The 19,111-nt window shown below is 29.1% G+C and overlaps 3 protein-coding genes across 3 annotated transcripts; all 3 read right to left on the bottom strand.

Annotated features, from left to right (window-relative positions):
• Positions 1-735: 735 nt before the first annotated feature.
• Positions 736-2,985, bottom strand: LOC113861077 (probable mediator of RNA polymerase II transcription subunit 37c). Its single transcript, XM_027493684.1, has 2 exons — positions 2,766-2,985; positions 736-2,372 (listed from the first exon to the last, which is right to left on the bottom strand). The coding sequence occupies exons 1-2, from the start codon at positions 2,983-2,985 to the stop codon at positions 736-738; spliced, it is 1,857 nt and encodes a 618-aa protein (XP_027349485.1).
• A 2,121-nt stretch (positions 2,986-5,106) lies between these two features.
• On the bottom strand, positions 5,107-7,207 carry LOC113862592 (heat shock cognate 70 kDa protein-like). Its single transcript, XM_027495669.1, has 3 exons — positions 7,192-7,207; positions 6,855-7,085; positions 5,107-6,776 (listed from the first exon to the last, which is right to left on the bottom strand). The coding sequence occupies exons 1-3, from the start codon at positions 7,205-7,207 to the stop codon at positions 5,107-5,109; spliced, it is 1,917 nt and encodes a 638-aa protein (XP_027351470.1).
• A 3,085-nt stretch (positions 7,208-10,292) lies between these two features.
• On the bottom strand, positions 10,293-14,712 carry LOC113863867 (probable mediator of RNA polymerase II transcription subunit 37c). The gene is made up of 3 exons (XM_027497626.1): positions 14,453-14,712; positions 12,224-12,457; positions 10,293-12,149 (listed from the first exon to the last, which is right to left on the bottom strand). The coding sequence occupies exons 2-3, from the start codon at positions 12,441-12,443 to the stop codon at positions 10,513-10,515; spliced, it is 1,857 nt and encodes a 618-aa protein (XP_027353427.1). The 5' UTR covers positions 12,444-12,457; positions 14,453-14,712; the 3' UTR covers positions 10,293-10,512.
• Positions 14,713-19,111: the final 4,399 nt, after the last annotated feature.

Consider the following 19,111-nt stretch of genomic DNA (forward strand, 5'->3'; position numbering starts at 1 on the left):
ACTTGAGGTCTTTCCTTTATTTTTTTTATTTTTTTATTTTTTTGTCATTTTAATAAAATATCAAAGTAAACTTTGATGAAAAGTTTAAAAAAAGAAAAAATGAATGCGATGTGGGACAGTTTTCCTCCAAAAAGCATACGTAGAATTGTTTTATATAAAATTAAGCTCTCTTCATTAAAGTTACATTCATTATTTTTTTTCTAAGTTATTAAGCTGAATACTTAGTAACCAGTATTGAGCTTGTATTTATCTATTAAAAGATGCACCACTTTTAAACTCTCTTCTCACAGTTCTAGAATTCATAAACTGTTATCACATCGAAAATATTTTAATTACTTCACTCTTTAATCTTTTCTTCAACCGATAAATTGGTTAACATAAGTCTACTGTGTGTAAATTGTAGTCAATTCATATTCAATTACTACAACTAGCAACTATTTAACACCACATTTCTTGCACGAACTAAAGTAATAGTCAGGTGCTGACATGCTTAAAACAATAGTTAGGTTCATGATTCATCAAATTAAAGACAGATTCAAAATCCAAATCTTCAACCACTCAATTAGCTAACAATATGAAAATATTTGTGACCATGTAGATTTCTTTTCATTCAATACAAAAAACCAATTACGGCACATTACATTAAACGAACAAGAAAGGAAGCTGAAATTGATGCATATAAAATAAATTTCCAGAGTTTTATTAGTAATAATCCTAATCACTTTCATCTTCGGTTCAACCAGTATTGTTCTTCCCCAGAATTGAATCAAAGGCGCTCTGGAGCTGGCTCAAATAGTTCACAAACTCGAATGTTTCAACCTGATCTTTGTCATCGAGCAAATTTTGGCCCTTTTTAACTCCAGCTTTGATCTTCATTTTGTCTTGTGGGGAAAGTACAGAACTCAAAAATTTATCTTTCATAACTTTGTTCATATCATAAAGGTAATCATCCAAATTATTCATTGCCTTAACCTTCTTTTTGTGCTTCATATCATCAGCCTTGTAAGTCTCAGCTTCCTCAATCATTCTATCAATTTCTTCCGCTGACAATCTTCCTCTTTCATTCTTTATAGTAATATCTTTCATATTGCCTGATGTTTCTTCCTTAGCAGAGACGTTTAATATACCATTGGCATCTATAGAAAAACTTACCTTTAGTGGAAGACCTCGAGGAGCAAGAGCAACTGAAAGATTAAACAAACCCAGCAAGTTGTTATCACTTGCTCTTGTCCTCTCACCCTCGTAAACATCGATAACCACAGAAGATTGGTTATCTACGTCTGTAACATACACCTTTTCCTTCTTTGTAGGAATGGTAGTATTCCTAGGAATCACTACATCCATGAGATCTCCTTTTATCGATGTACCAAGTGAAAGCGGGGTAACATCAATTAGCACCAAATTTGGAAGAAAATTAATGCCTTCACCCAACATAGCAGCCTGCACAGCAGCACCATAAGCAACAGCCTCATCCGGGTTTATACCTTTGCAAAGATCCTTCCCATTAAAGAAATCTTGCAATAGTTGTTGCACCTTCGGAATCCTAGAAGAACCACCAACAAGTACGACTTCATGTATCTTACTCTTGTCCATCTCGGCATCATTAAGACACTTCTCAACAGTGTCCATGCACTTTCTAAAAAGGTCCATGTTTAGCTCCTCAAACCTTGCACGAGAGAGTGGTAAACATAGATCAACACCATCACTTATAGAATCTACATCAATCGTAGTATTAGTATCAAATGAAAGTGTCCTTTTTGCCCTCTCACATGCAGTTCTCAACCTCCTAAGGGCTCTTGGGTTCTTGCTAATGTCCATTTTGTTTTTCCTCTTGAACTCTTGTACAAAGTAGTTCACCATTCTGTTGTCAAAGTCCTCTCCTCCAAGGTGAGTGTCACCAGCAGTGGCTTTGACTTCAAACACATCATCCTTAATTGTGAGAAGAGACACATCAAATGTACCACCACCAAGATCAAAGATGAAAATATTCCGCTCTCCAACACAATTAGCTCTCTTGTTAAGGCCATATGCAAGAGCTGCAGCAGTGGGCTCATTGATTATCCGCATAACATTGAGGCCAGCAATGACACCTGCATCTTTGGTAGCTTGACGCTGAGAGTCATTGAAATAAGCAGGCACAGTAACAACTGCATTCTTTACCGGTGACTCCAAATATGCCTCTGCAATCTCACGCATCTTTGTAAGGATCATTGATGAGATTTCCTCTGCAGAAATATGCTTCTCTTGACCCTTGTATGAAACAGCTATCATAGGTTTGTCATCTTCACCAGCAATGACCTTGAATGGCCACAACATGAGATCATTCTGAATAATAGGATCACTATATTTCCTGCCAATTAACCTTTTCACATCTGCAAAATGAATACACTATTCTTTTATCCTCTCTCTTTATTTTCAAAGTTACCCTTCCATTACTTTTCTTTCCAAATGTTTATTTAACTTATTAAATTATCACATTTTTTTCTTAAACCTATTTTCATTAGTGCAAGCATTTAAGGCTAATTCGTCAATGATGTTATCCAAAGTGGCCCTGAGAAAAATATTTATTCTTGTAAAAACTTAAAAGTGTTAGTTTGACACAAAATGAAGTCAGGGAGCAAATTTGAAAAGTAGACGAAAGTAAACTTTTTGCTACAAATTAAATGATGAATGTTAGACTATCATTTATTCAGCTGAAAGCCAACACAAATAGTCCGTGTAGACATTTGAATGAAATTAGAAACAATAGAATAATGATTTATTACCAAAGACAGTGTTGGTTGGGTTGATGGCAGCCTGATTCTTAGCAGCGTCGCCAATCAATCTTTGGTTGTCAGTGAAAGCAACACAAGAAGATGTGGTTCTGTTGCCTTGGTCGTTGTGAATGATCTCCACTCGACAATGTTGTTCTTGCCATACTGCAACACATGAATATGTTGTGCCAAGGTCGATTCCTACAGCCCATTCCTTATTTTGTCTGGCCATTCTTTCACTTGATTGTTGAATGTGTTCAAATGAATTGAAGCCAGCCATAGAAATTTATGTAGCAGAATGGATTAACTCATTTCAGTTTTCATAAATAAAAAATGGTTTTCATTTATATATCTTCAAGACTTATAAATTGATTACACGGTTTTTCTTAGAAGACAAGACTTAATTGAAAACTCCCTTCTAATTTGAGTACACTAGACTTGCAATGCTTAATAAACCCTATGGAAGGCTAACAAACCTTTCACTACTTTTCCTTCCTCTCAAAGTGAGCCTTTAGTGTGCAAACATAAATTGTTAACATTTTAACATAGGATAGAACTTGAGTGCAACAACACAGTTATTGTTGGTGTTGTTCTCCAATCGAGTTTCACTTAGTAATATGTATTATAGAAGTTTGCATTAAACGTCAGCACATCAATATTAAAAGTCAATACATATTACCAAAGTGGAATTTCAATTTTGATCAGAGAATAGTATTATCAGTGGCTATGTTACTGCATTTAAGTTTTCTCCTCTAATAATACTGAAAATTATCTTCCTCCCAAGAGCATGTCAATTTTTTTTTTTTCGTAAGAATGATTCGGGTTCCCAAATAGCCTATCTATCATTTTGTATATTTGTAGAGGATGAAAGCATGCACGAATACATGTAGAGCGAAAACGAAATTTTATAACAATATCAAATAAAATTACAATATGGAATAATGTCTAGAAAATTTAATGAAAAAAGAAAAAGAAACAACAAACACTATGAAGTTAAATAACTTTGACTATCGAAAGGAAGCAATTTTTGTTTGAATTCTTACTACTTCATTTAAAATAATGTAACTATTCTTTTTCACATATTCGTGGTGCTGTCAAGGACATGAAGCTTTATAATTATTTCAGAAAAAATAATTAAATAGTAATCTTTAAAATTTGTAAGTCATGGGATCTAGAACTGCCCAATTATATAGCTTCTTTTCAAATTGCCGAGGATCGTATTCAGTATTCACTAATGCTACGCACCACATTGAAGTCTTCTTATATGATACCCAAAGTTCCACTAATTATCTCAAAAGAAGATTTCGATATCTCCAGTGACATACGAAAAAATGTTTAGAATTCATTAAACAAAATAATAAACAATAGAAGTAATGAATCATCAAAGGTAGTTACTGCCAAAAATGGCAATATTTTCAGCATAACTTGGATAAGCGATGCATGAAATAGTTGTAACATTACTGAAGATACAAAGAATAAACATATACAGTTTTATGGAGTGAAATATATTGAGGATCTTTACCTTGAATTCGAGAATAGAAAACTCGGCTTTGAATTTTTCTTTGGAATACTCAAATGTCTCAAAGTGCAAAATGAGAGATAAGGTTAATCAAATATTAGTTATATCGTCCTGTACTGATCCTAAATACTTCTCAACGAAGCTACCAATTGACTTGAGGTCTTTCCTTTATTTTTTTTGTCTTTTTAATAAAACATTAAAGTAAACTTTGATGAAAAGTTAAAAAAAGAAAAAATGAATGCTATGTGGGTCAGTTTTCCTCGAAAGCATACGTTCAATTGTTTTATATAAAATTAAGCTCTGTTCATTAATGTTACATTCATTATTTTTATTTCTAAGTTATTAAGCTGAAAACTTGGTACCCAGTATTGAGCTTGCATTTATCTATTAAACAGATGCACCACTTTTAAAACTCTTCTCACACAGTTCTAGAATTCATAAACAATCTGTTATCACATCAAAAATATTGTAATTACTGTGTTCTTTTATCTTTTCTTCAACCGAAAAATTGGTTAAGCATAAGTCTGCTGTATGTAAATTGTACTAGTAATAATTTAACATCACATTTCCTTGCACGAACTAAAATATTCTTGACCGAAGTAATAGTCAGGGTGCTAAAATGCTTAAAACAATAATTAAGTTCATGATTCATCAAATTAAAGACAGATTCAAAATCTAAATCTTCGACCACTCAATTAGCTAACAATATGAAAATATTTCTGACCATGTAGATTTCTTTTCATTCAATACAAAAAACCAATTCGGCACATTACATCAAACAAACAAAAAAGGAAACTGAAATTGATGAATATAAAATAATTTTCCAGAGTTTTATTAGTAATAATCCTCATCACTTTCATCATAGATCCAACTAGTATTGTTCTTGCCCAGAATTGAATCAAACGCACTCTCGAGCTGGCTCAAATAGTTCACAAACTCAAATGTTTCAACCTGATCTTTGTCACCAATCAAATTTTGGCCCTTTTTAATTCCAGCTTTGATCTTCATCTTGTCTAGTGGGGAAAGTACAGAACTCAAAAACTTATCATTCATAACTTTATTCATATAGTAAAGGTAATCATCCAAATTATTCATTGCCTTAACCTTCTTTATGTACTTCATATCGTTAACCTTGTAAGTCTCAGCTTCTTCAATCATTCTCTCAATTTCTTCCGCTGACAATCTTCCTCTTTCATTCTTTATAGTAATATCTTTCTTATTCCCTGATGTTTCTTCCTTAGCAGAGACGTTTAATATACTATTGGCATCTATAGAAAAACTTACCTTTAGTGGAAGACCTCGAGGAGCAAGAGAAACTGAAAGATTAAACAAACCCAGCAAGTTATTATCACTTGCTCTTGTCCTCTCACCCTCATAAACACTGATAGACACTCCAGATTGAAAATCTGCAGCTGTTAAATATACTTCTTTCTTCTTAGTAGGAATGGTAGTATTCCTAGGTATTACTACACTCATGAGATCTCCTTTTGTCGATATACCCAGTGAAAGCGGGGTAACATCCATTAGCACTAAATTGTGAAGAAGATTAATGCCTTCACCCAACATAGCAGCCTGCACAGCAGCCCCATAAGCAACAGCCTCATCAGGGTTTATACCTTTGCAAAGATCCTTCCCACTAAAGAAATCTTGCAATAGTTTTTGCACTTTGGGAATCCTGGACGAACCACCAACAAGTACTACTTCATGTACCTCACTCTTGTCCATCTCGGCATCATTAAGACACTTCTCAACAGTGTCCATGCACTTTCTAAATAGGTCCATGTTTAGCTCCTCAAACCTTGCACGAGAGAGTGGGAAACATAGATCAAGACCAACACTTATAGAATCTACATCAATCGTGGTCTCAGTATCAAATGAAAGTGTCCTTTTTGCCTTCTCACATGCAGTTCTCAACCTCCTCAGGGCTCTTGGGTTCCCACTAATGTCAACTTTGTTCTTTGTCCTGAACTCTTGCACAAAATGGTTCACCATTCGGTTATCAAAGTCCTCTCCTCCAAGATGAGTGTCTCCTGCGGTGGCCTTAACTTCAAAAGTCTCATTCTTAATTGTGAGAAGAGACACATCAAAAGTGCCACCACCAAGATCAAAGATAAAAACATTTCTCTTTACAACAAAACTTCCTTTCTTTTGAAGGCCATAAGCAAGAGCTGCAGCAGTGGGTTCATTGATTATCCGCATAACATTGAGGCCAGCAATGGCACCAGCATCTTTGGTAGCTTTACGTTGAGAGTCATTGAAATAAGCAGGCACAGTAACAACTGCATTCTTCACAGGTGAACCCAAAAATGCCTCAGCAATCTCACGCATCTTTGAGAGAATCATAGCTGAGATTTCCTCAGCAGCAAGTTCCTTTTCCTCACCCTTGTACTTAACAACAATCATGGGTTTGTCATCTTTGCCAGCAATCACATTGAATGGCCACAGCTTCACGTCATTCTGAATGACGGGATCACTGTATTTCCTTCCGATCAACCTCTTTGCATCTGGAAAATTAAAAATAATACTGTGATCAATTATTTGTCATGCTAAAAGCAAACATACAAAAAGAAAAGATGAATCACCAAAGACAGTGTTGGAAGGGTTAGAAGCAGCTTGATTTTTTGCAGCATCCCCAATGAGCCTATGAGTACTCGTGAAAGCAACAGAAGAAGGTGTTGTTCTGTTTCCTTGTTCGTTGTGTACGATTTCAGCTCTGTTATTTTGATCCTGCCATATTGCCACACATGAATAAGTAGTGCCAAGATCAATTCCTACTGCATGTCCCTCATATTTTTTTGGCCATTCTCTTCCAACTGAATCAAGATTGTATTAACCAACTCAAGAATGTACCAAGTCCTCATATTGTTGAATTTCTCAGGCTGGCTTTTATATCATTGTAACATGAAAAATAGCTAACACTTGCAACTGTATGCATTAGGTGTATCTATCTTGATTCTATAAATTGAATTTATTGTATTAATACTACTACTATCTTATCAAAAGTCACGACTTAATTAATCATTCCTAATTTCCCAACAACAGAGTCTCCTCGTGCACAGTGTTTATGTGTGGAAATTGGAAAACTTCAAAAACTGGAGTCTGAAAGCCTTCATGTTGACATGGTGCGCTTTTAATATGATATTGTTATCTATATATCTAATGTTCATAGCTTAAATGGTTTTGCGACTTCTCATTCTCTTTTCCTCCTACTAGAATTTACTCAAGTGAAATTTTTTTAAAACTTTTTGACATCATTTATTTATAATAAATATTTATTAAAAAATAAATGGTTTATTACATTAGAGATATAAAAGTATGATCAATATTACTTTTTTTTTATCAATCTTACAAATTAAGATTAATAAAACTTTTTATTTATCGATTTTCTATTTATACGGTCCAATTTGTATACTCATATTATTTAACAACGAAAATTATGTCCATTTTTTTCAGATGTGTATTTCGTGAATCAAATTAGTCCTCAAGTCAAGGAGTTTAAATATTAATTTAACTAACGTAATAATTATTTAGAATTAATTTGACAAACAAAATTCACATTCATGACAACTACGATACCTTTCTTTAACTAATTTGACTATTTAGTTTATATTTAACTTGGTTTATTTAAAAATAATAAGCACTTATTTTTTATTAGACTAACTTAAATGAATCTATAATAATGAATAATATATTTCTTATACTTAAGTTGAATTTAGCATACTAAATACAGTTTAGTACGTATTTGGTTCATCTTACTTTTACTAAATCAACCTTTTGCAAAAACTTAAAAACAATTTTTTTCACATTATGGCTGAATCTACCATACTACATTTTATCTTCTGTCTTCTTCCAAACATAGGATAAATATTTATTATTTTTCAATCTCACGCAATCTAATAAAATGAATAAATCCATAAACCACCCAGATCTGTGTTTTGATGAATCTGCAAACTTAATTTTAAGCATTCTTAATTTCTATTAAAAGTATATATGAATAGTGATTTTAAGAGAAGTAATGTTATTTAAACATGAAAATAAAAAACAGTATAATATGTTTAATTATGAATTAAGATACATAAATATTGTTAATGTAACATGCACTGTTCAATTATAAAATTATTTTTGTCAATATACATACGTCTGAATATTTTAATGTATTTCCACTTATCTGATTATAAAAGGCTTAGCGCTAAAATCAACACTGAAAGAAATATTTATCTATTTAAACCCTTTATGCTTTAAATTAAAACAAAATCTTAATATTTATGCCTTATACTATTTTTTTTTCGATTGACTTGTCTCAAATATTGTCTTTCAAATAAAGTTTTATCTTTTTTCTTTTCTTTTTAGTTTAATAAAAAAGCCACAATTGTTGTTTGATTTTATTTTATTTTACAATTTTAACCGTTAAAATAAATATTATCTTGACTTAAATCATAAAAATTTAAAAATATTTTTTTCCTTTACTAAAAAAAATCATAATTTTCAAAAGAAGTTATGGTTTTTTTCTTATTGTGTGAAATTAATCATGATGATTAAAAAAACAAGTAATTTGATATATATTTTTAAAAGAATACAGAATCAATCCAACAAATTACAATTTATTTTTATTTAATAAATTAAATATTTGATAAAAATTACTACAATCTATCAATCAAATATTTTGTTACAGTTAACTAATTAAATATATAGTTTAGCATATTTTAAAGAAAATCTATAATAATATTAATAAGATGTGTGAATGATAATATAGTTAATCCAACAATAAGTGATAATATGGGAGTGTGTTAGTATAGATGTCCAGAGTAATTAATTTGTCCAGATTCAGAATTATTTATAAAAAAATAATTTCTTCTTTCTTTTTTTGTCAACAAAATAATTTCTTCTTTAAATTTTCAATATAAATGTAATACTGTTTTTTTTTTTGTCATTCAGTTAGGCCCAGTTAAAAAAGCCCATAAGTCATTGTAGCCTTTGGGGGAATGAAAGCTTTATCTTTGTTTCATTTAACTTTGTTTTTATTTAATTTAATTCTCTAAGTTTACTTTAATTTTTATTGATTTAGAGGATGTTTTGGTGTTTAGTATAAAAACGAGTTCATAATGAAGATTATTAACAATAAAAATTATAAATATATGATATTTAATAAAAAAAAATATAGGTTGACAGTTATTGTTAAATATTTATAAAACAATATAAATGATTAGTTGGTTAGAAATGATTTGTCGATATTTAAAAAGATTTTTGGCAATAAAAATTATTGTTTGGTTGTGATTTAAAAAACTTAGATGATAATTTAGTAGTAAAATGTGTAGAAATTATAAAATAAGAAAAATTTATTATCCAAAATATTATTATTTTAAAAAATTTGCTCAAGTTAAAATAAAAAATAAAGTTAAATGATTTTTTATCTTAAAAAATAACATAAAAAATTAAATTAAATAAAAATAAAAAGACTAAATCAAAACTTCACCTTAAATTTAAACAATAACAAGTTTAATTTAGTCATTTTTAAATTATGATTTTTTTAAAAAATTTGACAAAGAATCTTTAAGAACAAAATTATAAGATTAACCTTTTATGGTGTTTATGCAAATTGTGTATGTATAATAAGGAAGTCACCGAGAAAAGGAGAATTTGTGAACAAATAGAAATAAGCTACTAAGGTCCTATTTGGTCCATCTCCCATGAAACTGTGAACAAAGGTGTACCTTTTTTCTTTTTCCGTCTCAAATAAAGTTAGAAGAATTCTAACTCAATTTAGTACAAGCCACTATATTACTTTAGGTGGATTTTAGCATTTTTTTTCTAATCTAGGATTGAGTTTTCTGACCGTTAGATTTAATAATATTTAATTAAATAATTGAAATTACAAACTTATTACTGCAAGTAAACAAGTTTGATGAAGGAAAACTGTATTTTGAGTCACCTTTTTTGATTGAGAATGAATAAAATAAACTTAAGAACCTTTGAATAAGCCTGGCTTAATTAGCTGCTCATGCCACTGAAAAGTGTAGTTAAAAGATAAAGTATTCTTACTTTTAAAACATGAGAGAGAGAAGGAATAACATAAACCTATTACCTTTGAATAGTCTTGCTTTCTCACTCATATTTATGCTTATGCTTAGTGCTCAAGTAAGGCACAACAACGATATAAACATCAGGACAAATTTGTCAAACTTCCAACTATTTTAAGATATGATATGCTTTTATCACACATAAATCTCAACTAGAAAACAATTAACCAATCTTGCCCACAACGCAGTCAAAAAGGCTCACAAGCTCATTGAGATGATCTTCAAACACATTTATATCGTCGTGCTGGTCATTACTGTCAACTAAATTTGTGGCCTTAGCAATTGCAGAATCGATCTCCTCTCTTTCTTGTGAACAAAGCTTTGAATTGATATTTTTGTTCTTCAAAACATTCCTAATCTTGTAAATGTAATCATCCAACCCATTCATTGCTTTGGCCTTCCTAAGGAACTTCTTGTCTTCAGCCTCATAATCCTTGGCTTCTTGAATCATTCTTTTAATTTCATTAGTTGAAAGTCTTTCTTTATCATTGGTTATAGTAATCTCATTCCTGTTGCCAGTAGTTTTCTCAACAGCTGAAACAGTTAGGATTCCATTTTCATCTAAATCAAAGCAAACATGTACCGGATGGCCACGAGGAGCAAGAGGAAGGCCAGAAAGAGTAAAAAAACCTAACAAATTGTTATCACTGGCTCTTGATCTCTCACCTTCATAAACCTCAAAAAGGACAGAGGATTGATTATCCATAATGGTCTCGTGTCCTTTCGTCTTCCTTATCGGAATGGTAGAATTCCTAGGAATTATTACATTCATGATGTCTCCTACTGTTCCTACACCAAGAGACAGAGGTGTAACATCCAACAGCACCAAGTCTGGAGCATTCTTAATGCCTTCACTCAACAAAGCAGCCTGCACAGCAGCACCATAAGCAACAGCTTCATCAGGGTTGATGCTCTTGCACAATTCCTTCCCATTGAAAAATTCTTGCAATAGTTGCTGCACTTTGGGAATCCTGGAAGAACCACCAACAAGAACAACATCATGCACACTACTCTTCTCCATCTTAGCATCAGATAGACACCTATCTACTATCTCCATGCACTCTTCAAATAGCTCCATATTTATTTCCTCAAACCTTGCCCGTGTAATGGAAGAACAGAAGTCAATGCCCTGAAATAAGGCATCAATCTCAATGTTGGCAGTAACAGCATATGAGAGTGTCCTCTTTGCCCTCTCGCATGCACTTCTCAACCTCCTCAGGGCTTTTGGGTTCACAGTAATGTCCACTTTGTTCTTCCTTTTCATCTCCTCTGCAAAATAATTCACCATCCTGTTATCAATGTCCTCCCCTCCAAGATGAGTGTTTCCGGCAGTAGCCTTAACCTGGAAGACCTTACCCTCAATTGTGAGCAGAGACACATCAAACGTACCGCCACCAAGGTCAAAGATGAAAATATTTCGTTCTCCAACACAATTAGCTCTCTTGTCAAGGCCATACGCAATAGCAGCAGCTGTGGGTTCATTGATTATCCGCACAACATTCAGGCCAGCAATAGCACCAGCATCTATAGTGGCTTTACGCTGAGAATCATTGAAATAAGCAGGCACAGTAACAACTGCACTCTTTACAGGCTTTTCTAGATATGCCTCCGCAATCTCCCGCATCTTTGTGAGGACCATAGATGATACTTCTTCAGCTGAAAGGTGCTTCTCCTGACCCTTGTACTCAACAACAATCATGGGTTTGTCATTAACACTGGCAATGACATTAAATGGCCACAACATCTTATCTTTCTGAACAGTGAGATCACTATATTTCCTACCCATCAATCTCTTGGCATCTGCAAAAGTTTTAAGAATTCCTAGTCACTAGTTTGTGACAGACGGCATCTAGCTAAAGGCCAAGAAAATTTACCAAAGATAGTGTTCCTTGGATTGATAACAGCTTGATTTTTAGCAGCATCACCAATCAACCTTTGATTGTCTGTGAAAGCAACACAAGAAGGTGTGGTGTTGTTGCCTTGGTCATTGTGGATGATCTCCACTCGACAATGTTGATCTTGCCATACTGCCACACACGAATAGGTTGTGCCGAGGTCTATTCCCACTGCAAATCCCTCACATTTTCTAGCCATGATCTTTCAAACAACTGAAATTAAATATAAAAAGACGAAGTCAGTACTTGGGAGAAATACAGCAGCCACAGAAAGACTGGTATTTTTTAAGTTGGCTTTGAAAGACACACATTGCTAAGTAATATTTGTCTATTTGGATTTTCTCATAAGCTGTACCAAAATCCAATGTGTTTAAATTAAAGATGTAACACATGTATCTTACTAGAAGTATCATGGATTGAAGATTTGGTCCTTGACTGATGTATAGCATTATGAAATCAAAGTTATTTTCTGTACGATCATCCGTTAAGAATGTTCTGAATGAAAATATTTGTCAAGAAACTATGTAGTTCTCAGTTTTCTAACAGTTCTGCAACAAACAACTCCTTTTTGAAAGAAATATAGTTTTCTGAATTATGCTACATGAAATTGTTTTGGCATTAATATACAAGAACCAAGTCTCCATAAGTGGGTGGCATGTTAGCAGTATTGCAGTTTGAATCAAAAGTAGGGGCATTTTAGTAGTTTAGAAAGGAAAGCGTGGATCTAGGATAGATGACAACTCACCCAGAGCACTGCAAATTGTAGATAACACTAGAAATGTAGCCAGTTGCATTGCAAAATTAGAGATGGCAAAACGGCATCACACAGTAAAAATCTCTCTTTTCACCATCACAATTCATAGCCCAGTTGCTGCATTGCACCCTCATCATATATGGGACATGATATTTTGTTCTAATTTTACTTGTGAATTTATTTTTTAAGTCAAGCGTTTTTTTGTTATTGTAGATTCTAATATTAGTTGTCCAGTTGAGAAGAAGTGTGCTCGTCTATGACCAAGGGTTGGGATGCAGAGAGAGGAATTTGAGAGAATGATGAGCTTTCTTATTTTTTTGTGAATTTAGACATTGGTTGAAACTTGAATGACTTTTTATGAAATTAGCATTACATGTGAGCTTACTATGAACTCAGTATTCTGGTTTAGGTATTGCATACGTTTCAAGTACTAATTTAACTAATAGTTGTTATAAGTTATGAATACATGATTATATTGACATTGTTATTAGGTAACAATTTAGTTTTGTGCGACGGGCCTAATGATAATATTCTTTCTTTCCTCGTAATCATGATTTACTTTCTTCAGTAGTGTCAAGTTAATGGTTTTCGTAAAATTATCAATAAGTTATTTACTTATTGAAAATGAACAGGAACCTATATTTTTACAAAATGCTTTTTAATTTACAAAGAATTGCTTTACAATTACAAAATTGTAAAGGACCATATGTAATTCGTAGATTTATTTTAAATGAATGAACAATAAATATAGTTGTTTCATGTGTATGCATAACATGGAGCAGAGAGTTAAAATATTTATTAAATTTTTATAGTGAAAAAGAGCAAGAAAAATGTGATGAGAGAAATTTAAAATATTTATTTTAGAGAGAAAAAATATGAAATATATTTTTTTTTAAAATATTGTTTATCAATGTTTCAAAATAAAGTATGAATAAAAAAGATAAGACGATAAAGATATAATTTTTAATAATCAATCTATATTTTTCTTCTCTCTTAATAAAAAAATCCAAAAAAGGAAAGAGTCCCCCCTCTCTTCTTTTTCTTATCTTTCAAGGCCTTCACTTCCTTCTCCTTCTAATCTCTTAAACAAACCTAATGGAATGTATCATCTAAAACCATCTTACGGAATACCCAAAATTCCACTATTAATCTCAAAAGAAGTTTTTGATATGTCCAGTGACATAAAAAACACTGTTTAGAAACTATTGAACATAAAGAACAACAATAGAAGTAATTAAGCATCAAAGGTAGTCAATGACACCGCGAAAAAGTCAGAAACTACCTAAACTAAATAGTATATCTAACTACAAGAAACTACCGTAGAAGATTATTTGAGTATCACAGTGAAGAAGTATTAGGTAGCTCTCCAAAATACTGCGATGCATGGATTAGTTGTTATATTGCTAAAGATATAGTGAACAAAGATATCGTTTTTATGAAGTAAAATATATTACCTTGAAATGGCGAATAGAAAACTCACTAACAGCTCTGAATCTCTCTGTGGCTCTTCCTCTTCTCAGTCAGAGTCTTTGGAATGCTGAAAAGTCTCAAAGCAAAATGACAGAAAAAGAGAGGTTTGAAAGTGTGAATCTAATCATAAAGTAATTTATGTTCTGTCATAGGCCCAAAGACTTCTCAACGAAGCTACCAACCAAAAGTTGAAGGGCTCAAAAAATGAAAAACAAACGAGTGCTGTGGGTGTGAAAGATTTCCTCCAAAGCATACCTTATGTTATTTTATTTATAACTAACCTCTCTTTATTAAAACTTACATTTATTATTTTTACTTCTGTGTGCTTTTAAGATTGAAAAAAAAAAAAGGTAAATTTTGTGACTAACCTAAAAATTTTCTTAAAAAATTTAGATCAAAATGAGCCACGTGTTAAGTTAAAAAAATTATTATATATAATTTATTTAAAGTTATATTATTTATATTATTTGTTATATAATTTTATTATATATATATATATTTTTTTGTATATTTAATTTTTTATAAATTTTAAGTATAATTTTTTTATTTTTTTAAATAAAATATAATTTATATTTAAGCAATTTTTATTTATTATAAATAAAAAATAATTATAACATAATATATTAATATAATAATTAAATATTAATAATAGAATTAAGAATATAGAAATATATTAATATAATATATTTTTTAATTTTAGTTAATTTAATTTTGATTAGATTTTATTTTTATTTAAAAATTTAACCGTTCTTTAGCTTGTTTAAATATAATTATTTATTATTAAATATATTTAATATAAATTATATTTTATTTAAAATTAAAAATTTATAAAAAATAAAATAAGAAATTAAATATACATAATATATAATATATAATAATAATAATAATATGTAATAAATAATATAAATAATATTTTTAAATAAATTATATATAATAATTTTTTTAACCTAATACGTAGTTTTTTTATTAGTCTAAATTTTTGGATATGATATACATAAAAAATTTCTACAGCACATAAACACAAATTCATAGGCTCTATGGGTGACAACTGCTCATGCTTGCTATAAAACCCTAGACAACACTGTCACGCAGCGACCTAATGATTAATTTCATTTCTAAAATTACAAAATGTTATTTTAGTTTTTGAAATTTTAAAATATTTTATAATATTATTAAATAATAACTATTTTCTTTTTAAAATTTAAAAAACAAGGAACTTTGAAAAATAACAATAACAAAAATTATTAATATTTGATAATTTTAAGGAATAAATTAATTTTTTTTATAAATTTAAATTAAATTGATCAAAATCCATAATTATAAAATTAATTTATTATATTATTTTTTAAAATATAAAAAATAAATAAAGTTAGGATAGATTTTTTGAAGGCCATAGGATTTGTTTGACACATAATATAATTGGCATGAATAGGGTAAATTTTATTGAAGAATCTCTGTTTGAGCAATTTATTAGAAGATTATTAATTTCAGTTTTCCTTAATTCCTGGTTTACTTCCCTAATATTGGTTATCTTTTGCTGTCCAGTATATTTTTGTCTTCTTGGATGGTGGTGTTCCTAGGTCCTCTTAATGCTTTACCAAGAGACAACGGCCATGGAGATTTCTTTAAAAAAAATGTCTTTTAAAGCAATAATTTTCTCGATAGAGTGAGAAAAGCATAAAACTTTTTTCTTTTCTTAAATAAAGAGACTCAAAAATAACTATAATTTGTCTTGTTTCTTTTAAATTTCTTTAATTTGTGGAATTTTTTTTCTTGATTCAACCTACAAGAGAAATCTAAAAGATCAAAACACTTCAATTTTTATTGTGAGTAATTTTTTATTTAACCTACAAAAAGAAATAAAAAACTTACAAAACTCTAATTTTTTTATGCATTATATATAATATCAGTAATTTAAAATAGTATTTATTTATAATTATTACTAAGATATGAGTAATTTTAACTTTAATAGATAATTTTGATACCTTACATTAAAATTTATAATTGGTAGCTTGAATTATTCTTTGATTTTATATTATTAAATTATAATTATATTTTTTAAGTTGATGCTATTAAATTATAATTAATATCTTTCATTGCAATTTTAATATCATTTAGTTCTCCTATTATTTAAGTATGTCTTGCTTTTTTTCTATTTTTGTATGTATAGTTTAATCCAAACTAGAAATGCATTATAAGAAAACCAATGGTATCACTTGTTCTTATTTTTTATAAACAAAAAATTGAAATGTGTATTGCTTTTATATATATATATATATATATATATATATATATATATTAGTAATTTATCAATTAATTTTTATTATTTTTAAATTTTCATTTATTTTTTATCTATTTTTAATAGAAGGAAATTTAAAAACTAATGAATGGGCAGATATTATGTAAAAATATAGGACACATAAATGAGATACAATGAATCAAACATGGTGTACTCAAAATGGTGTCCAAAATATGGTAAGAGAAAATATTTTAAAAATTTGTGATAGTTAAAATAAAAAGTTTATTAGTATTTTTCTTTTCCAAATGATCTAATTTTTTATATTTTTATTTTATTTATCTTAATTTTTCACAGAAAGATTTGAAGAATATAAGAGATATATATCAATAAGATATTTCTCAAGCTCCATTGGTTGAGCATTTTGCATTTGTATTAAAAAGAAAGCTAAATTATTCACTTAGTTTAGAAAGTACAATGATAACAAAAAATTTATAAACAAACAAATAGTTCAAAATCAAGTTTAGAATATAAAAAGAGAACAAATAATTTAGAATTAGAAATAAAAAAAATTGACTAATATTTTAAGAAAACAAGAGGAGAGTCAGGAGATTAGTTTTCAACTTCAAATTGAGTTACAATTTCAACGTTAATTGAACAAAAACAAATGAAGAATGAGCTTGAGATGTAGATGAAACATCAATGAACTATGTTATATTATTGAGAAAATTATCATTCAAAAAGCTATTTAATAATTCATGTGCTCCAACTACCATGTAAGTTTATTGATTATTTTAATTATTATTACTTAATTATTATATAATTATATTTTTAATAATTTATTAATTGATCAATTTATATTTATTAATATTATTTTTATTTTTTCTTATTTGTAGGATCAGAATCCATGAGATCATTTTTATCCTATTTTAGTTATTTAATTCAATATTAGTGTTTCTTTTTATCTTAAAATTTTAATATGTTGACGATGTATTTTAATTTCATTTATAATTTGTATGTGTAAACTTTCTTTGAATATTTATTATATTTAAATTTATCATTTAACACATGACTTCATAATTTATCATTTATGATTTTATTTATATTTATTTTAAAATATAATTATTATAATAAAACTGCTTTGATATAACAACAACGTTAATTTTAAAGAATAATAATTAAAATCATTAGTAATATAAGTTTGAGTAATAATATATAAATTATTAATTTAAAGTAACTATTAATTAAATATTAATTTTTAAAAACTTTTTTGTTATAAAAATTTTGTTTAAAATAATTTCTAACAGTAATGAATAAATTAGTCATCACTTTTAGAATAATAATGACTAATAATCATATGAAATATTATGCATAACAGTGATAAATTGTCTTATCAATAATACTTTTATATATATATATATATATATATTAGTTAAGTTAATTTTTATCATAATAAATATTTATTTTAATAACTATATAATATTGTCACAAAAGTGACTTAACTATAAGTGACGATAAATGACAAATTGAGACGATAGATAGATGATGAATTAAAATATCGTCACAAAATTACTTTAACAACGACTTTTAAAACTTTTAATGACAAATAATATAGTCACTTTATGTTAATTTTTTTTAAAAAAATTATTATAAAAATATTATTTAAAATAATTTCTAATAGTAATAAATAATTACTTTGAGAATAATAGTAAATAATAATTATTTTAAATATTATGCATAATGATTACATAATATCGTTACAAATATAACAATAACTTAATTATAAGTAATAATAGATGAAGAATTTAAATATCGTCACAAAATTATTTTAATGGTGACTTTTAAAATTTTTAATAATAAATATTATAGTCACTTTATATGTGATTTTTTGTAATATTCTTGTATAAACAAATAAATATAATGATTACAAAGTCTAAGGATATATTTATCTAAAATTCAAACAATCAGCCATTTAATCTAGACATTTATGAGCCACAGCAATAGCACCAGCAGCATTTACAATGGCTTTATGCTGAGAATAACCGGAAATAAGCAGGTATCGTAACAAATACATTTTTTTGGACTTTTCTAAATATGCTTATGCAATCTCCTGTATCTTCTCACATTTACAGAATTCATAAACAATTTGTTATCACATTGAAAATATTTTAATTACTTCATTCTTTTATCTTTTCTTCAATCGAGAAATTGGTTAAGCATAAGTCTGCTGGGTGTAATATATAGTTAATTCATATTCAATTACTACGACTATCAATTATTTAACATCACATTTCCTTGCACGAACAAAAAATTTTATTGACTGAAATAGTAGTCAGGTGCTAAAATGCTTAAAACAATAGTTAGGTCCATGATTCATCAAATTAAAAAGAGATTTAAAATCCAAAAT

The sequence above is a fragment of the Abrus precatorius genome, unplaced genomic scaffold, assembly GCF_003935025.1.
Source record: "Abrus precatorius isolate BTA unplaced genomic scaffold, Abrus_2018 Scaffold3, whole genome shotgun sequence".
Lineage (NCBI taxonomy): Eukaryota > Viridiplantae > Streptophyta > Magnoliopsida > Fabales > Fabaceae > Abrus > Abrus precatorius.

Bases quoted from the DNA above. Each gene is read 5' to 3' on its own strand.
- LOC113861077 (XM_027493684.1), bottom strand. From the start codon at position 2,985: ATGGCCAGACAAAATAAGGAATGGGCTGTAGGAATCGACCTTGGCACA. The intron at 2,373-2,765 runs GTAATAAATCAT...TTCATTTTGCAG, and splicing joins CCCAACCAACACTGTCTTTG to ATGTGAAAAGGTTAATTGGC.
- LOC113863867 (XM_027497626.1), bottom strand. From the start codon at position 12,443: ATGGCTAGAAAATGTGAGGGATTTGCAGTGGGAATAGACCTCGGCACA. The intron at 12,150-12,223 runs GTAAATTTTCTT...AAACTTTTGCAG, and splicing joins TCCAAGGAACACTATCTTTG to ATGCCAAGAGATTGATGGGT.
- LOC113862592 (XM_027495669.1), bottom strand. The intron at 6,777-6,854 runs GTGATTCATCTT...TTAATTTTCCAG, and splicing joins CCCTTCCAACACTGTCTTTG to ATGCAAAGAGGTTGATCGGA.